The following is a 20912-nucleotide window of genomic DNA, read 5'->3' on the forward strand; positions in this document are numbered from 1 at the left end:
AAATGCTTTTCTTTCTTAGAGTTTTGGTCTCGTTTCTAGTCCAAATATCCAAAATTTCTTAAATCAAGAAACATTTTCTAGACAAATGAAATAAATTCAGTAATAATATGTCAAAATTAAGTTTGAGGTGAGCAAAATAATCCCATTTCAAAGCGAAAACAAGATTATTTTGCTTATTTTAATGAAAAACTCACTTAATTTTGACTTATTATTTCTGAAAATTATTTTCTGCTTGTCTATAAAATGCTTCTTGATTTAAGATAATTTGTTAATATTTGGACTAGGAACAAGACGAAAACTCTAAGAAAGAAAGTGTTTTTATCTTTGTCTCACTTCTCTCTCTCTCTCTCTCTCTCTTCCCATTTCATGTTTTCTCTTTCACTCCTTCATCCCTTTTTCAGTCCGTAAGGCACCAAACCTTGTTACAAAACATGCCTGACTGTGAAGCTCATACTTACAATGTGTTCTTGCAACCTGTTTGTTGTAATTTCCAGTATTTCCTTACTCTGGTGTACATATACAATCAATAACAGACATACACACACATGTAAACACACACCGACATACTACAGGCACCTGCATAAGCACACGAGCAAACACACTTGTTAAAGTTGCCGGCTGAGAGGGAGAAGAGAGACCGAGTAGGATTTGTGTGTTGCGATGAATAAAAGAAATGAATGTCTTGCAGAGAGAGAGAAAAAGAGAGAAAAATAACTGGATCCCTTCGTTTTCTTCTCCTTTCCATTCAAACCACAATTTGGATTTATTTGTGGACTGCCATCTCAGATGGACACCTCATACTCTCGTGTGTCCTAAAGAGAGACAAAGAGGAGAAAAACACACTTTTAAAGGGAATATAATGGAAAATTACATTGATTTTGATGATCTGGAGCATACCATTTTTGCCTTCTAGTTTACACTACAAGATGTTAATCAAAAGTAAATATATTAATGAGGCTATGTATATATTTATACAACAGTTCTGTCTGGTTCTCGAATCTGATTGGCTGATAGCCGTGTGATATTCTGCAATATCAGAACTGGTACAGCCTCCTCACCCTTCTGTATTACTCCCCCCACATATAGTGACAGCAGATCAATAGACTCACTATAGTTTGACAAAAACTGCAGCTGTTGGACAACATAATGTACTTTTGAGGCTTTTTCAGGTGAGAATGTAGTTGTTTAGATTGCAGCTTATAAGGAGAGTGTCTATTTTAAATATTTATAATTTCTGAGATAGAGCACGTCGGCATCCATCAGCCTGTCATACTGAGCAAAGCAAAGATTGTTGACATTTTGCCACAAGATGGTGACAGAGACCACATAATAAGTCCTTAGGGGAGAAAAACAGCATTTTCTCAGCGTACGTTTCAAACTACAGCTGAACATATCATTATAAAACAGTAACGTGACATTCTATCTCTAGTCGATCTCTCTCTTGTTTATGTTGTAGTGCTGTATTTATACCATCGTAATCTGGTAGTGTTTGCTTTGCTTTGGTTTTTTTGGGGTTAATTATTGTGAAATGCAGAGAAAAGAAATACTGGGAAATCTCTGTAGACTGATGTCATTTCATGCCGTTCAGCCTTATAATCTTAAAATGTCAGCAAAATCACCTGTTTTGTCATCACTTTAGACATTACGCTAGAGAATCATTCAAACACTAGCTCTAAAGTGACGTTGGTTAAGTAGAAATGGTTTCTGCTGTCGTAAGCTGCAGATGTGAATGAATGGAGGAAGAAAGAAGTTGCTCGTACAAAAGGATTTTGACTCACCGTGTTTGATTTTCTTTTTAATGCACACGATTGAACTGTCGAACTGTTGTATAAACGCAATTTCGCACTCGTAGCAGTGCGATATGGCTGTATATCATCACTGGTGGGACACTAAGGCACTCGACCTGCAGCCTCGAGTCAACGAACACCTCCCACCAGTGCCGATTTACAGCTATACGGCACTGCTACTTGTGTGATATTGCTCATATATATATATATATATATATATATATATAATTTTTTTTAATTTCCCTTAATATTACTTAACTTAAGCCAAGCAGTGTTGTTTACTCATTTACACTACAAGGAACTAAACAAAATATTTTATTAATTAAAATAAATTTAAACAGGGCAATATATTTTATTGTATCTTATATTATTTTACACTGCAAGGTAAAAACTAGAAATATCATATTTAAAAGGGGTAATATATATTTATTACATTTTATTTATTTTATTACGTTATCTCATGTTACATAGCAGAGCACCAAAAATAAATATTGAAAGAGGACACCAAATTTATAAATTAAATTAAATTAAATTAAATTAAATTAAATTAAATTAAATTAAATTAAATTAAATTAAATTAAATTAAATTAAATTAAATTAAAAATCTAAAATTTATATTTTTATACAGTAAGGTATATTGATGGTATAGAAGATATTTACAGATGAAAGATATTATGTATATGGATTACTGTACATTTAAAATAAATGTTCATTTGAACTCTTTTGATCAAATTTAAAATTGATATTATTTATCAAGCAGTCCTGAAAACAATTATTCAACAAACATATTAAGCAGAACTGATTAAAATATTTTCATTCATTCGTTTTCCTTCAGCTTAGTCCCTTATTTATCAGGGGTCGCCACAGCTGAATGAACCGCCCTGATAAACATATATTTAAAATAATAATAATAATTACAAATATTTCTAAATCTCATTAGGATGATTTCTGACGGGCCATGTGAATTTAAAAAATACATTTTACAGTGCATTAAAATTTGCTTCATATAAAAAAAAAGTTATTTTTAAATTATAATAGTATTTTACCATATTACTGCAATTATATAGTATATTTGATCAAATAAATGCACCATTAGTCAGCATAAAATACTTCTTTTGAAACCGTTCTCCTTTCGAGCCCTTGCAACCATACATTACATAATTAATAATTATATATATATTAACTATATATGATCCCCGTGTTCACTAGGGTTTCCTCCGGGTGCTCCGGTTTCCCCCACAAGTCTAAAGACATGCACTATAGGTGAATTGAATAAGTTAAATTGGCCGTAGTGTATGTGTGTGAATGCAAGAATGTAGAAGTGTTTCCCAGTGTTGGGTGCTGGAAGGGCATCCACTGTGTAAAACATATGCTGGATAAGTTGGCGGTTCATTCTGCTGTGGCGACCCCAGATTAATAAAGGGACTAAGCCAAAGAAAATTAATGAATGAATATATTAACTATATGAAGAGTTCAGATGCAAAAACCTCTAAAAGCTGTTTGAAATTTTCGTTAAAAAATGAGCATTCTTATCAGGCTCCTGTGTGTAGGTTCAGTAATTTCAAGTTATGGCAAAGAATACACTCTCTAAAATGTCTTTAAAATGAAAGAACTCAACATAAACATAGGAGTCTGAGAAAAATGCTCATTTTCGATGGAAATTTCAGACGGCACTTAGAGATTTTTGCATCTGAACTCTTCATATATGATTATACATAAGACATAGAGACTTCTGCTTAAGGATTCAGAGGACTGAATGATTAATTTATATGACGCCATCCAAATCGATTTACAACAGCGAGTTAATGCTGCCTATAATAAAATCCACACAACTGAATAATTAATAAATAATCATAAATCATAAATAATTTCTAAGTGAATTTCACAGTGGCTCAATGATTAGCACTGTCGCCTCACAGCATAAAGGTTGCTGGTTCAAGTCCCGCCTGGGTCAGTTGGCATTTCTGTGTGAAGTTTGCATGTTCTCCGGGTGCTCCGGTTTCCCCCACAGACACTCCAAAGACATGTTCTATAGGTGAACTGAATAAGCTAAATTGACCATAGTGTATGTATGTATGTGAATGCGTGTATATGGATGTTTCCCAGTGCGGGGTTACAGCTGGGAGGGCATCCGCTGTGTAAAACATATGCTAAATAAGTTGGCAGTTTATTCTGCTGTGGCGATTCCTGATGAATAAAGCCGAAGGAAAATGAATGAATGAATGAGTTGATACGCTCTCACCCCTGCCTCATAGAGAGGGTTGTTGAAGTCAGACTCCACTGTAATGGGGCTGTAGGAGTGGGTGTGGGAGAGAGACTTCCAGAACATCGGCTTCCACTGCCACCTACACACACTGAGACAGACAGACACACACAAACACGCACAGAGAGACAAAGGTGTTGAGCGAGCTGAATAAAGATCAGCTGTGAAGAAGATTTTGAAAACAATCAGAGAAAACAACTGAATTGTAGTCAACAGGCGACCTTTCACTTTAGTAACGTGCTGCAGTTGTTAATAGGGAATTAGATTTGGAAATTATGGAATGTGGCGTTCAATGGCAAAAAGAGACACCGTTTATATGTCTGGAAGGGCATCCGCTCCGTAAAAACGAGCAGGATAAGTTGGCGGTTCATTCTGCGGTGGCGACCCCGGATTTATAAAGGGACTAAGCCGAAAAGAAAATGAATGAATATATATATATATTTACATATACAGTTGAAGTCAGAATTATTAGCCCCCCCTGTTTATTTTTTCCCCCAATTTCTGTTTAACGGAGAGAGGATTGTTTCAACAAATTTCTAAACATAATAGTTTTAATAACTCATTTCTAATAACTGATTTATTTTATCTTTGTCATGATGACAGTAAATAATATTTGATTAGATATTTTTCAAGACACTTCTATACAGCTTAAAGTGACATTTAAAGGCTTAACTAGGTTAATTAGGTTAACTAGGCAGGTTATGGTAATTAGGCAAGTTATTGTATAATGACGGTTTGTTCTGTAGCCTATCGAAAAATATATAGCTTAAAGGGGCTAATAATTTTGACCTGAAAATGGTATATAAAAAATTAAAAACTGCTTTTATTCTAGCCAGAATAAAACAAGTAAGACTTTCTCCGGAAGAAAAAATATTGTCAGATACACTGTGAAAATGTCCTTGATCTATTAAAAATCATTTGGGAAATATTTAAAAAAGAAAAGAAAATTCAAATGGAGAGTAATAATTCTGACTTCAACTGTATATAAATACACACATGAATGCATATATTTGAGAAAATGCTTATTTAGATATAAAATATATGTGTATATGATACAAAATTATATATCAATTTTTAATGTCTAATATCTAGTGAAAAAATGGTATAGCTTTGTTTCTGTGTTCTATGTTCTAACATAACACACACACATATATTATGTAAAAACAAACTTTTATTTTGCATGTGATTAATCTGCCCAGCACCAATCATACAATTTTGTGTTTAAAAGACAACTAATAGATATCCAAACACCCCGTGTCCAACATTTTGGCTAAAATAAGACTAAATTTGTGCTAATTGTGAAAATCGAATCTTCTAGTCATCCAGTACACAGATCAGACAGACTTCACATGTGTAGTCATTGATTCTTTTGATGACTAGTCTAGTTTTGGACTATTGTTACGCGTCCATTAAATGTTCACTGATGGTTAGGGCCAGACTGAATCTGCGTACGTTTTTTGCCATTTCTGCTGAGTATTTTGGTAAAAATCTGTGGATTTCTGTGGAATTATTTTGGGAGTATCATAACTAAAACCTTAATATGTGAAATAAAAAAATAATAGCTTTTTAACTTGTATTTAATGTCTAAAATGTAAATCCAATTAGATTTAATTTATTTGGTAAACAAAGCAAGTCTCTCATATAATATATCTACTAAAAGACAGAAAATATTACTGTACAAACTGCATTGTACATAAATCAGATGAACATTTTCATATTAGTCAATAATATTACTGTACTTAATTTAAAAACTGAATAAATATAGATTTACACACCTTTACTCAAGTAAATAACCAGAATTAATGATGGGCTAAAAATCTGCGAAAATCTGAGGAATTCTGCACGCGCAAATTCCGTGTGGGCCTACTGATGGTCCAGATTCAGCCCTGTTTATAGCCAAGACGTCTATGTTTGGATGTATATTAGATGTCTTTTAACTATACTACTGAAGCAGTCATTATTTATGATTTCTTCTGTTGAACACAAAATAAGATATCTTGAAGAATGATGGAAACCTGTAACCATTGACATCCATAGTAGGAAAAATAAATGCCATGAAAGTCAGTGGTTACAGGTTTTCACCATTCTTCAAAAGATCTTGTTATGTGTCCAACAAAAGAAAGAAACTCAAACTGGTTTAGAACAAGTAAAGAGAGAGTAAATGAAAACAGAAATCGATTTTTAGGTGAAGTATCCCTTTAATGGCAGGTTAAAGAGAACAGTTTTCTCTGAAATAAATTAAATAATGCCTAATATGTAGTAGACAAGCAGGAGCAGTTAATGGCAGTTACTCCCTTTCTCAGACAGAGATGTTGCAACATTTTGGTGAACTAACGCAAAAACAATTTTCCCCCAGCATCTGATAAAGCTGCTAGACATTGGCCAGACGTGACTTGGAGCAAGCCTGGGGAAACACAGGCCTTCAGATTGGTCAACTTGTGGACTTTTGCTCTTTGTTAATGACAAATGATTGTTAACGCATACGTTTCCTCACTCTATTTAGTTCAGAAAGCAATAAGATAACACAAATCTAAAATAAAAACACACAACTTGCATTTTGTGCAATTTATTCCTTAACCATTCATAGTAATAATTCAGCAGTTGTGTTAATTACTCTTAAATAGCTTAAAAATATAAATTACGTCAGAATTACAGTATTAGCCCAAATGGGGCAAACAAAATTGGCTGTAGTGTATGAGTGTGTGTGTGTGTGTGTGTGTGTGTGTGTGTGTGTGTGCGTGTGTGTGTGAATGCGAGTGTGTATAGGTGATTCCCAGAGCTGTGTTGCGGCTGGAAGGGCATCCGCTGTGTGAAACATGTGTTGGATAAGTAGGCGGTTCATTCCGCTGTGGCAACCCCTATAAATAAGGGACTACGCTGAAGGAAAATGAATGAATATTTTGAGTCTATTGAGCTAGTATATTTGGCGATTGGGCTTGTTTCTTTTATTCCTGTTTATGTAAAGCACTTTGAATTACCATTGTGTATAAAATGTGCTATATAAGTAAACTTGCCTTGCCTTGGTTAGTTTTGTTTCAAAAACCTGGCTATTCTGTCTTGTGTGTTAATGCTTTTAAAAGTATTATATTACAATCATAAGGAAATCTTAATCTTTAAAAAAACGCAAAAATAGTATAACATACTTTCACATTACTTTTAGTAAAAACTAAGTAACACATTTAGCTACTTTTTAAAAAAGTGACTCAAGATTGTAATATATTACTATTAAAAGTAACTTTACCTAAAATTGTCTACAAGTCAGGATTCTCCCCATTTTGTCATATCCTATTTTAAAAGCTCAATATATATATATATATATATATATGTATACTGTATTGATCTTTTTTTATTGCCAGTGTCTGTAGTGTTTGTAACAAAACTGAGAATATAAAATCTTTGAAATCCTGTAAAGTGACTTTAAAATGAAGAACTTAGGATGCTTTTGAAAGTTAATAAGATTCAATGAGCAAATGCATTAAAAAAAACTCACTTGGTGTAGTACATGTAGATTCCACCAATCAGGAGGATGACCAGAATGATTGGCAGGATGATAGCCAATGCAATGTTCTCACTCAGCATCTGATGGGAGGCGTCTAATGACTGAGAAACTGAAAGAGCAAAGTAAACAACATTCACATCATTACGTGACATAGTTCAAACTAATACAAATAACACAGATACAATGATAATCAACATTACCCTCCAATTTATGATCATCCAGAAGTCCTTCATAGGCCACTGCAAAAAAACAAACCAAAAAAACATGTTCTTTGTCAATTTTTCAGATAAAAACATACAGTACACTACAATGAAAATATAAAATGTTCTCATGAGCAATTTTTGAAGGTGACACAAATAATACAGTCAAATTGTACATATATAAATGCACTTTTATATGTCCAGAAGTGTTCACATAAATGAAGACACTTAAGAACAGAAAATAAATTAATTGGCAAAAAAATAGAGTAGGGTCAGTTCGGACATAACACACTGCTAATTTAGTAAATGCACAGCTAAACAATAAGCTAATTGTGGCAGTTAAAGTAATGGCAAGTCATCACAAATAAAACATGCATGGGAAACGGCTTTGGTGTGCAGTGCACTGCAACAAGCTATTGTAAACAAGCTAACGGTAACTAGATAAGTCATATTTTAATCGCTAATATAGCAGATTCATATAAAATTACATCGGTAATTAGCATATTTGTCGCAACTAATTTATGAATGAGTCTGCATCAACTACATTAAAGAGAATCGCTTTATTTACAGTGAAGAAAATAGCCTACTTACTGGAGTTTAACATTAATTGAGCCGCAGCCACACACCTGATTCGTGTGTGGTGTAGAGTTGGTGACATGAACTCACACATCACTTTTTTTATACCTTTATCAGGCCATAGCCAAGGGGAGTAGGGTCTGTCTGCGGACGACAAGACAGGGGCGTAACATGAAGGAACCTTAGGGGAATAACTTGTAGTACATTAGTGGTGTAAGTTACACCTCTAATGTACTACAAGTTATTCCCCTAAGGTTCCTTCATGTTACGCCCCTGTCTTGTCTACACCTACACCCTGTCTACGCCTATTATTGTCTACACCTACTCCACACCTAAACCCAACCATCATAGTTATAAACGTCTACACTTAACCCAACCATCACAGGTAATAACGTCTACACCGACTCGACACCTAAGGCCAACCATCATAGTTATTAACGTCTACACCTTTCCCAACGCTTAACCCAACCATCATAGTTATTAACGTCTACACCTTTCCCAACGCTAAACCCAACCATCACAGTTATTAACGTCTACATCTTCCCCATTACTAAACCTTACCATCATAGTTATTAAATCTACATTTAACCCAACCATCACAGTTATTAACATTTACATCTTCCCCAAACCTAAATCCAACCATCATAGTTATTAATGTCTACACATTCCCCAAACCTAAATTCAACCATCATAGTTATTAACGTCTACACCTTCCCCAAACCTTAACCCAACCATCATAGTTATTAACATCTACACCTACCCCAAACCTAAATTCAACCATCATAGTTATTAACGTCTACACCTACCCCAAACCTTAACCCAACCATCATAGTTATTAACATCTACACCTACCCCAAACCTAAATTCAACCATCATAGTTATTAACGTCTACACCTACCCCAAACCTTAACCCAACCATCATAGTTATTAACATCTACACCTACCCCAAACCTAAATTCAACCATCATAGTTATTAACGTCTACACCTACCCCAAACCTTAACCCAACCATCATAGGTATTAACGTCTACACCTTTCCCAAACCCAACATCACAGTTATTAACATCTACATCTTCCCCAACCCTAAACCCAACCTTCATCATTATTAACCTACAGCCGCGAGTTGCGGAGACTTTCAAACTTGAAATTCTCACTATTCTACTATCATTTGCAACCACAGAGGGCGACGCTGAGTAGACTAACTGTCAAGACAAAACGGCTGAAGAAGTCAGCGAGTTGCATGGTGGAGTTGCTAAATGAATGAATATAATAATATATCAAATGAATTAGTTAAGGATAAATTTGGAGAAAACTCATGAAAACATTTTGCTGAAAATGTTCTCTGTTAATATTCCCGCCACCTTGCCAACAACACCTCGTTGTGACATCTTGAGTCAATGGAATCTCGATAATTGCAAGTTACGCCTCTAACTTACTACAAGTTACGCCCCTTCATCTTACACCCCTGTCTTGTAGCCCACAGACAGATACACTTGGCCTTGGGGGATGCTGGTGATTCGAAAGACCCACCCCCCTACTGACAAACCTCTTTCAACACACTAGTATTCAGCTTAAAGTGGCATTTAAAGACTTAACTAGGTTAATTAGGCAAGTTAGGGTATTTATGCAAAACAACGATGGTTTGTTCTGTAGACAATCGAAAAAAAGGGGGTTAATAATTTTGACCTTAAACTGGTTTTTAAAAAATTAAAAACTGCTTTTATTCTGGCCGAAATAAAACAAGTAAGACTTTCTCCAGAAGAAAAAACATCATGTCAAAAATATCTGTTAAATATCATTTGGGAAATATTTGAAAAAGAAAATCACAGAAGAGATAATAATTTTAACTTCAACTGTATATATGTAGAGTTTGTAACAAAACAGAAAAAACTAGATGTTTGGAGACAAAAAAAAAGGGTCAAGATCTGTCAGGTGTTTTAATTCACACACCTTTACAGAAGGGTGGTGGGCTGTTCCACTGAGAGGGGTGTCCTGGGACACAGTTGATGATCACTTCCCCAATGAGCTCGTAGCCCTCATAGCAGAAGAAGCGCAGCGTCTCGCCGGCCTGGTAACTGTGCTTGTACAGAGTCTGGTAGCCGTTGTCTGGCACACCCGGGTTTGGGCATGGATCATATTTTACTGTGAGGAAAAAGAGGGAACAGGTTTGACTGATGGTTTTTACAGTAGGTTGATGCTGTTAGAGAGGAATCTGCATAATATCTGTTATATAGTCCCTTTTCACAAGACGCGTTTCTGAAATGACGTGTTCAATGGACATCAGTATATACATCAACATATGTACATTTATCTATATTTATGTATGTATTATATAATCTTTGCATCAAATTAGAAAAACTAAATGCTTATGCGAGGCATTTCTAATGCAGCTTCTATGGGCAGCACAGTCAATTTTGGATGAAACTATGGCCTCAGGTTCTATATAAGTATTTAATATGTCAGAGAGAAATTTAAATATGAGCTGCCAGACGTCCTTTAATTTTGAACAAGACCAAAACGTATGACAGTTATGAAACAACAAGCAGGAAATGACATAGGCCAATGACATCACTGCACTGAAACCGCTCAATGATGCTAAAACAACATTGTCTCAGTGCTCTTTTATTTATTTTTTCTTTCTTGACCTCCAGGATCAGCATTTAGGATCTTGCTTTATCATATATAATTTACTCACAGACACACTTCGGGCTGCGGTCGCTCCATTTGGGCATTCCGGTGTCTCTGCCATGGCAGGATATCTGGCTCGGGCCCTCCAGCTGATAGCCCTGGTTACATGTGAAGCGAACCACCGTTCCAACAGCGAAACCAGACTCGGGATGTACAGAGCGAGCTCCATTGACCACTTCTCCGGGGTCAGGACACTGCTGGACTGAAGGGACATCAGGAGAGAAAGAGAGTGTGTGCAGTGTTAATCAAATAATCAAACTGGCAAATCTTTACTGTCAAGGACCTTAATGTCACATGCTGGTGTAATGACTTGCCTAGATATACCCTCTTATATGTATGTTGTATTTTTGACTTTTCTTATATAAACATAGTTGAAGTCAGTATTATTAGCCCTCCTGTGAACTTTTTTTTTTTTTTTTTTTCAAATATTTCCCAATTTATGTTTAACAGAGCAAGGAATTTTTCAGAGTAATTAAGGTCAAAATTATTAGCCCCCTTAAGCAATGTTTGTTTTCACTTGTCTACATCATTATACATTGATTTGCCTAATTACTCTGACTTGCCTAATTATAGTTAAGCCCAAGATGTATTTTAACTGCAGACTGTCAGCTTTAATTTGAGGGCATTTACATCCAAATCAGGTAAACGCTGTAGGAATTACAAAAGTTTGCATATGTGCCTCCCACTTGTTAAGGGACCAAAAGTAATGGGACAGAATAATAGTCATAAATCAAACTTTCACTTTTTAATACTTGGTTGCAAATCCTTTACAGTTAATTACAGCCTGAAGTCTGGAACGTGCAGACATCACCAGACGCTGGGTTTCATCCCTGGTGATCAACTGTCTTCAGTTATACAGCATGCTCAATCGGATTCAGGTCAGGTGATCGACTTGGCCATTGCATAACATTCCACTTTTTTCCCTTCTAAAACTCTTTGGTTGTCTTTGCAGTATGCTTTGGGTCATTCTACACCTGCTCTGTGAAGCGCCATCCAATGACTTCTGAAGCATTTGGCTGAATATGAGCAGAAAATATTGCCTGAAACACTTCAGAATTCATCCTGCTGCTTTTGCCAGCAGTCATATCATCAATAAATACAAGAGAACCAGTTCCATTGACAGGCATTTCTTTTCAAATACATGTTGGTGTATAGAGCCACAAATATTTTTGAAATTGTGTTGATGTCCCAATGTTTATGGACCTGACTCTATATATACAGATGAAGTTATTTTCATGACAGTCATTGAGGCAGCATCCATAGTAGGGGAAAAAACAATATTGTGGAGGTCATAAGCTACCAGTTTTAAACATCTTCAAAATATTTATTTTTGTGTTTAATGGACGAAAGAAACTCAAACAGGTTTGGAGCAAGTGGAGGAAGAGTGAGTAAATGGTGGCAGATTTTTCTTTTTGGGTGAAATATCACTTTAAATTGTATTGATTTGCTTATTTTACATTCCACCTTAAGAGTTTAATATCTACAAGCACCAAGAATGTGAGGGTAACAACATCTAAATTCTCAGTATGTCTGCACATGTAGCAAAATTAGTAATAAAGCAGACTTAAACTGACACTTCTCACAACATCAACAATCATTGATAAACAGCTAAATTGTAAAAAGTCCAAGGCACTTACAAGGTAAAAAAAAAAATGGCCTTTGGACTTATAATTTCGCTGTTTATCTTTATGAATCCCTTATCTAAAGACCACCGACACCCCTGAAGCACTTTTCACGAGTTCACACTGAACAGAACATGCGTGTTTGGCATGCTGTCCAGGGAGAAGGTTCTGAGCTCAGAAAGAAATCCAAACTCATGTTATTCCCCTTATCAGGATAGAGAGAGGGATAGGGGTCCGAGCACAGTGTCTAGCCTGGCTCCTGAACGCTCCCCCCTCAGATTTATGTAGATTTCGGGTTTAATAGTGTGGAGTTGGGGTAGTGGAGGGATGCTGAAATCGAGCGAAAACAGAGGTATGACGTGTTCAACTATTTATAGGGGTTTGGTCTTAAGCTGATTGGATAATAGAATGATTGTTGATAATCAATTCACCTATAGGCTATTGCGCATGTCTTTGGACTGTGGGGGAAACAGGAATACCGGAGGAAACCCATGCAAACACGGGGAGAACATGCAAACTCCACACAGAAATGTCAACTGGCCTGGCCGGGACTCGAACCAGCGAACTTTTTGCAACAATGCTAAACACTGAGCCACTGTGCTTCCCCCAATGTCAACATTTATTTCTATTATCGTTTAATTCTGTTATCTTCTAACTTTCTATTATCTATGTTACGAACTGTACACTGTATTTTGTGCGTGTATGTTCTTTCTGTCTCTCTCTCTCTTTCTCCATGACCTGTCATCTTCAAAATTAGGTACCGCCTACATTCGGAACACTATTGGCTGACAGATCTGTCAGTCATTATCAACTCTATGACGACTCGTATTCTCTCTACCAATCACGATCGGTGCAGACATTTAAATCTGAAGCAACGGGAAGAGTTCAGCTGCTGTTGTTTGACGTTTGGCATGTTTTCTGTTTGTGGTGTCCGTATGTTTTTAGTTGATACTAATTCTGACTTTAAGTGAGATATCTGTTGTTGAAGTTCTGTCCTTCGTAATATCTGAGTTCACTACGAATGTCGTGTGTTTTGCACATTTTAGCCTGCTAATGCTCCATTCAAAACTTGTGATGACTTGCAGACCTGGGAGACCTGGAACAGCATAGTAAGTCACGTGACTTACTTACCTTGCTTGCAGGATTATTAATGTTAGACACACTTTAGTGAAGTGCGCTAATTTGTATTTTTGTTTTTTAGTTAAAGTAAGTTCAGGGCGCATTCGCATCAAGGTGTTTCTCTTGCCACCTTTACCATTAGTTTATTTTATACTAGTTTATTTTCTATAAATGTTAATTTCCTAGACATATTTCCATCGAGGGTTGTAACATCTACTTAAAACTTCCTAGGTCGGCGCCAATAGCCTAGTGGTACTGTGCGCTGACATATAGCACAGAAGTGCTCACGGAGACCTGAGTTCGATTCCCAGCTTGAGGTCCTTTACCGATCCTTCCCCTCTCTCTGCTCCCAATGCTTTCCTGTCTGAAATCTCTACTGTCCTATCATAATACAGGTGAAAACCCCTAATATATATATACACATATATATATATATATATATATATATATATATATATATATATATATATATATATATATATATATATATAAACTTCCTAGTAATACATTCCAAGCAACAAATACTAGTACACAAATTTATTTTGACTAAAACCCAAATGAATAAAAGTAAATGATTGGCTTGGAAAATAAAAATCTTACCTCCGTTTCCATTACTTTTAAGCGAATCATTAATCAACACAACCTGTCATAAGAAGATAAAAATACTCACTTTTCACACAGGTGGGTGGGCTGTTACTCCAAGTGAGATCCCATTGGCAGGTAATGATATCAGAGCCGATGATGTCATAACCCGGCTGACACTGATAGGTCAACACACTTCCTCTAACCAGAGACGGATGGGAGGAGCTGCTCCAGCCGAACTCAATTTGTGGAAGAGCAGAACACGTGTCATTCGGTTCCACCTCTGCAAGAAAATAAAAGGTATCAGCAAGGGATTTGTGATATTTTTAGAACATTAGATAAATTGGCATGAAAAAAAAACTTATTTCCTTCTGCATTGTAATGGAATGGAAAATTATGCTGAGATGGCCTAAGATATTTACACTGCATTACCTTTTAGTTTCCATGTTGACACATCAAGCTTCAGTTAAAGGTCCCATGAAATTAAAATGTTTTTTTAGATGTTACTATCAGTATTGCTTGTCTTTAAGATATCTATAAGCCAGCATGCTCCAAAACAGTGACAGAATTCACGTTTAGAAGATATATAACTGATATAAACATGCAGTGTTTCCCAACCCTGTTCCTGGAGGCACACCAACAGTACATATTTTGGATGTCTCCCTTTTCTGACCCAGTAACTTTAGGTTTTGGAGTCTCTTCTAATGTTCTGCTGAGTTGATTTAGGCGTGTTTGATTAGGAAGATGTTGAAAATGTGTACTGTTGGTGTGCCTTCAGGAACAGGGGTGGAAAATACTGACTGAAAGCTTATAGTTTGTCACTTCAGCCTGAATGGATCAACGGTTTTATTCACGTCACCTCATACTTCAAACACCATTGGCTGTTTTTTAAAAGGTGAGGGGCTACTCTATATCCCACCCTCTCTTCATGTTTCGGTTGAGATTACAGTCAAACACTGAACAAAAATGGACATTTAAGAGTGGCTTAAATTAAGAATTTTGATTTAAAATTTTAGAAGTTACATTCTAAATTCTGTATGTTCTAAATCATAATATCAATGTACAGTGAACCTGGAAAGTATTGATAGCGCTTCACTTTTTCCACATTTTTTATGTTACAGCCTTATTCCAAAATGGATTAAATTCATTTATTTCCTCAAAATTCTACACACAATACTCCATAATGACAATGTGAAAAAAGAGTTTTTGAAATTGTTGTAAATTTATTAAAAATAAAGAACCTGAAAAATCACATGTACAGAAGTATTCACAGCCTTTGCTCAATACTTTGTTGATGCACCTTTGGCAGCAATTAGAGCCTCAAGTCTATTTGAATATGATGCCACAAGCTTGGCACATCTGTCTTTGGGAATTTTTGCCCATTCCTCTTTGCAGTACCTCTCAAGCACTATCAGGTTGGATGGGAAGCGACGGTGTGCAGCCATTTTCAGATCTCTCCAGAGATAATCAATAGGATTTAGGTCTGGGCTCTTACTGGGCCACTCAAGGACATTCACAGAGTTGTTGTGAAGCCATGCCATTGATGTTTTGGTAGTGTGGTTTGGGTCATTGTCCTGCTGGAAGATGAACCATCGCCCCAGTCTGAGGTCAAGAGCACTCTGAAGCAGGTTTTCATTCAGGATGTCTCTGTACATCGCTGCATTCGACTTTCCCTCTATCCTGACAAGTCTTCCAGTTCCTGCTGCTGAAAAACATCCCCATAGCATGATGCTGCCACCACCATGCTTCACTGTAGGGATGGTATTAGCCTGGTGATGAGCAGTGCCTGGTTTTCTCCAAATGTGACGCCTGGCATTCACTCCAAAGAGTTCAATTTTAGTCTCATCAGACCAGAGAATTTTGTTTCTTATGGTCTGAGAGTCCTTCAGATGCCTTTTGGCAAATTCCAGGTGGGGAGTGGCTTTCGTCTGGCCACTCTACCATACAGGCCTGATTGGTGGATTACTGCACAGATAGTTGTCCTTCTGTAAGGTTCTCCTCTCTCCACAGAGGAACACTGGAGCTCAGAGTGACCATCAGGTTATTGATCACCTCCCTGACTAAGGCCCTTCTCCTCCGATCACTCAGCTCAGATGGCCGGCCAGGTCTAGGAAGAGTCCTGGTGGTTCCAAACATCTACCACTTATGAATGATGGAGGCCACTGTGCTCATTGGAACTTTCAGAGCAGCAGATTTTTTTCTGTAACCTTTTCCAGCCTTGTGCCTCAAGACAATCCTGTCTTGGAGGTCTACAGACAAGTCCTTTGTCTTCATGCTTGGTTTGTGCTTTGACATGCACTGTCAACCCTGGGACCTTATATAGACAGGTGTATGCCTTTTCAAATCATGTCCAATCAACTGAATTTACCACAGGTGAAAGCTGCTAAAAACATCTCAAGAATGATCAATGGAAACAGAATGTACCTGAGCTCAATTTACAGCTTCACAGCTTTTGAATACTTCTGTACATGTGATTTTTTCAGGTTTTTTATTTTTAATACATTTGCAACAATTTTTTTCCACATTGTCATTATGGGGTATTGTGTGTAGAATTTTGAGGAAATAAATGAATTTAATCCATTTTGGAATAAGGCTGTAACATAAAAAATGTGGAAAAAGTGAAGCGCTATGAATACTTTTCGGATGCACTCTATGTGTGATGGTACTCCTAGGTGCACAGAACTAACAATCACACATGTTGGACGGTACTGTTTCAAAGATTTACACTTTTCAAAAAAACAACCACAAACAAAAAAAAGACATTGACCATTGATCATAAACAGTATAAAAATATTGCCTTATCAGATAAATGCGAAATTTTCCAGAGCTGGGTTGGGGCTGGAAGGGCATCCACTTGATAAAACATATGCTACAATATTTGGCTGTTCATTCTGCTGTGGCAAATGATTGAATGAATGAATATATGCTAAAGTCCAGTACTGTGCATCACTGGAATTAAAGGGACAGTTCACACAAAAATGTCTTTCTTTTATAGATCACAAAAGATGATATTATGAAGTAGTATTTTGAAAACCATCAGCTATCAATATGCGTAGTAGGAACGAAAAATCTTTTAAGTGAAATTAAAAAAGTCAATTTATTCACCTCTGTAGTGGATGAGAAAGCCTTGGCTCAGTATAAACGTGGAGTCATCGGGATCGCTCTGAAACTGAATGGTGACCTCCGAACCTCCTGATACAACCCTGAACCTCTCTCTCGAGCCCATGTACTGACCAATCACGTGCGACATCAGATCATGGCCATCGAACAGAGTAAGAACGTCATTGTGGCGTATGTTCAAACTGCAAGAGAGCAAAATGTAAGTAAATAAAACATTGAGTTAAAGTCTGCATGAACTGTAAGCTGCAATTATCTTTTATTTTGTATTGTGACGCAGTTCCTAGAGAAATGAAATATTAAAGGAGAAAACAGTGGGCGTGGCTTGTTTTTCTACTGCAAGCTAAATGGCTAAATGGCTAAATGTAGTAAAGTAGGCATTTCACTCAGAAAGCTCTATAAATGGGTTTGGGGAGAGTTATTACAACCTAACAGACGACGACTCCTCAGCATTTCTGTTTGTTGTCAAAACTGACATTTGGAGGGGTGTGGTTAAGCATGTTAGCCACGCCCAATACCTCAGACTTAAGTAGTCTGAGAATTTAACTGAAAACAAACAGGAAGTGCATTTTCAGATTTTAATTCTACACTACAAGAGCAAACTATTTTTTTTTCTTAATGACCAAGTACCACAAAACTAGCAATGTGAGCTACTGTAACAAAATCAATACGGTTAGCTTTGATTTCATGTGTACTTTAAGCACAAAATGCCACCATTAAATAGACAGACTTACATTTGCACATCCAGCTCAATGCGTTTGTCCTCGCTGACGTGTATCTGCCACACACAGTCCTGCCCTTTAGAGTAGCTCTGTGGCCAGTCGGGAGACAACACCGTTCCCACAGGATCTGTGAGCTCACCGCCACACAAAGCTGACAATAGGGAAAATTAGGAATAAATTAGAATGGCTTTCTTATTATTAGACCAATGGCCTGTTGCATGAAGCTAGATGAATGAAGATGATGAATGATGGTCTTGGATAGACATGAGGGTGATAATTAAAACCATATGTTTCATTTTTGAGACAGAGCAAAGGATTTATGCATTTCCTTTAATTTTTTTTCTTCTGGAGAAAGTCTTATTTGTTTTATTTCATCTAGATTAAAAGCAGTTTTCATTTTCTTAATTTTCAATTCTTAATTCAACTGTATATATCAGAAAACCAAAGTATCGCAATGTCAGTTTCATTCCTATTTCAGGCAGCCCTAGTAAGAGCAGGTTCCTGTCACACAAGCACTGCCATAAACTACTGTAAGGCAGGTTAGTTTGTTTACACACTTGCCATTGTACGGCCTCCTTCAGTGCCTTAAAGGGGTGGTCCAGAGTGTATTTTAAAGGCTTGGTTGTGTTTATAAGATGCAAAGCAATGTATGCTCATGCTTCATTTGTAGAAAATCACGTTATTTTTTCAGATATCTTACTTTGATTATATACAGCTACTCAGCTAACATGAAAACGACTGTCATATTTCCTAGTTCCTCCAAAAGAGTGCCCTCAAGAGGCTCTGATTGGTCAGCTAACATAATGTGCTGTGATTCGCGGATCGACTTTACGTCACCAGGAAAAGCATCACACCTCTACAAGCACATGCTTTTGCGCTGTGTAAACACTCAGTCAGAGTAGCTGTTAGCCGTATCAGTTTGTGCCTGAATCAGACAGAAAATTACACAGAGGACACAGCTGAACCTCACGCCTCACGTCTTTCACATATGATCGGGTTATAAGCATTACAAAACGTTCACATATCTTTTGAAAGTTTCAATTTGAGATGTAGAAAGCAGGGAAAGCGGCCACATAGAGAGACACTGCAGCGCTGGTGAAGATTGTGAGTGTTTACTGCGGTTTGACTGATAAATATGAATTTGTAGCTAAATTGTTAGCGGTGCCAAACAGCATTTCCCGTTGTTTACATCCTTGTTTGCGTCCTCGCAACAACATATCGTTAACGCTAGAAACTGTGCATGTAATAGATCAATTTGAACAAATAAAAACATTTTCAGGTTGTGGCTCACAATCCACAGCTTCCTCTATTATGGTTGGAGCTGCTCCTTCTTTGAGGAGTTTTTAGCCGAATCCAGCACTGAACTGGGAGATTCTGGAAGCTGTCCTTTGTCAAATGCTAGCTATATATTTTTTATAATTCTCTAGAACATAATTAAAATAAAACTGTAAGCACTTCTCTCTTTGCGCCGTGTCCTTTGGAAGCCCAAATACAGAAACCAAACAAGCTCTGTGGAAATAGCAGCATTTGGACGCCATTTTAACGTTCTCTGCTACATTACAGTGCCTCTGGCCACGCCCCTTTGCTGCGCGGGGTGTATGCATGGGGTGCGTGTTCGTAACCTGAAGTGTTTGTGATCTCGCTAACTCGGATGTATTTTTTTGTAGTCCCCAAACTTCATTCGCTGTAGGCTTTGCTAAGCTAACTCTGTAAAAGCCAATGTCTCGTTTTGCATTGATCTTTGAGCGTATTACATTCAGAGATGTTGTTTATGTTCACACAGCTACATTACACATCAACTAAAGTTTAAAACATGACATCATAGTTGACCACCTCTTTAAAGGAAAACCATAGTGTATAGATGGTAAATGTGAGGATGTGATGTCATACCTTTGCAGACCGGTTCAGTCTCGTTCCAGTGAGGGTCATTGGGATCCAAACACTCCATAACTCCTGAGCCCTGCTCCATCACAAATCCAGCAGCGCATGAAAATGATACCACAGTTCCCAGGGGGAAGGTGATGTCACTGCTGCTGAAGTTCCCATGAGGCAGGTAAGGCTCATAACAGTGTTCGCCATCAAAGGCTGAAAGAAGAAGAAGAACGGAAAAGTTATTAAGTACCTTCAAATGCTATGTGAAATTTAAACTTAAAAAAAAATTTAATTAAAAAGTTTTTTAGATGTTAGTATCAGTATGTTAGTCTTAAGGATAGCTATAAGCTAGTGTGCTAAAACAGTGACAACATTTTCATTTAGAAGATATCAACATCCAAAGCTTGCAGTTTGCTACCTGCTCTCAATGGATCGATGATTTTTTTTTTGATGACGTCACATCATACCTCAGTTTCTCATCAAATCTGAAGACCAATCAAATGCTCTCTAGTATCTGACATGCCCCGCCCCGCCCCCTTCAAGACGCTTCTCATTTGCAGAAATACTGTGAAAATTTCCTTGCTCAGTTCAACATGATTTGGGAAATATTTGAAAAAGAAAACAAAAAAAATCACTGAAGGGCTAATAATTCTGACTTCAACTGTATATTTTTTGTAATATGTAACAGGATTCCTGACCTTCATAGCGGAGTGCCAGCAGCAGTGGGATGGAGGAGGAATCAGCTGTGAGCTCCACAAAGAGTGACGATCCTTCGCTTACAAAGCCTCGTTCCGGAACGTCATCCAGATCCGAGTCGAAGAGGAGCGGAGCTGTCGTGCTATTCCCACTGCGCACAATCAGCCTAG

At 37.0% G+C, this 20912-nt stretch overlaps 1 protein-coding gene across 1 annotated transcript in view; it reads right to left on the minus strand.

Annotated features, from left to right (window-relative positions):
• Positions 1-166: 166 nt before the first annotated feature.
• sez6l2 (seizure related 6 homolog (mouse)-like 2) overlaps positions 167-20912 on the minus strand; it is a 35660-nt gene continuing 14914 nt past the window's right edge. Inside the window, exons 9-19 of the mRNA XM_056453190.1 lie at positions 20745-20908; positions 20065-20259; positions 18187-18325; positions 17441-17637; positions 14424-14618; positions 11020-11214; positions 10275-10466; positions 7750-7788; positions 7541-7658; positions 4030-4141; positions 167-812 (exon numbers count right to left, since the gene is read on the minus strand). Coding sequence (XP_056309165.1) covers positions 783-812; positions 4030-4141; positions 7541-7658; positions 7750-7788; positions 10275-10466; positions 11020-11214; positions 14424-14618; positions 17441-17637; positions 18187-18325; positions 20065-20259; positions 20745-20908 — 1576 coding nt within the window. The 3' untranslated portion in view covers positions 167-782. The remainder of the gene's footprint in view (positions 813-4029; positions 4142-7540; positions 7659-7749; positions 7789-10274; positions 10467-11019; positions 11215-14423; positions 14619-17440; positions 17638-18186; positions 18326-20064; positions 20260-20744; positions 20909-20912) is intronic.

The sequence above is a fragment of the Danio aesculapii genome, chromosome 3, assembly GCF_903798145.1.
Source record: "Danio aesculapii chromosome 3, fDanAes4.1, whole genome shotgun sequence".
NCBI lineage: Eukaryota > Metazoa > Chordata > Actinopteri > Cypriniformes > Danionidae > Danio > Danio aesculapii.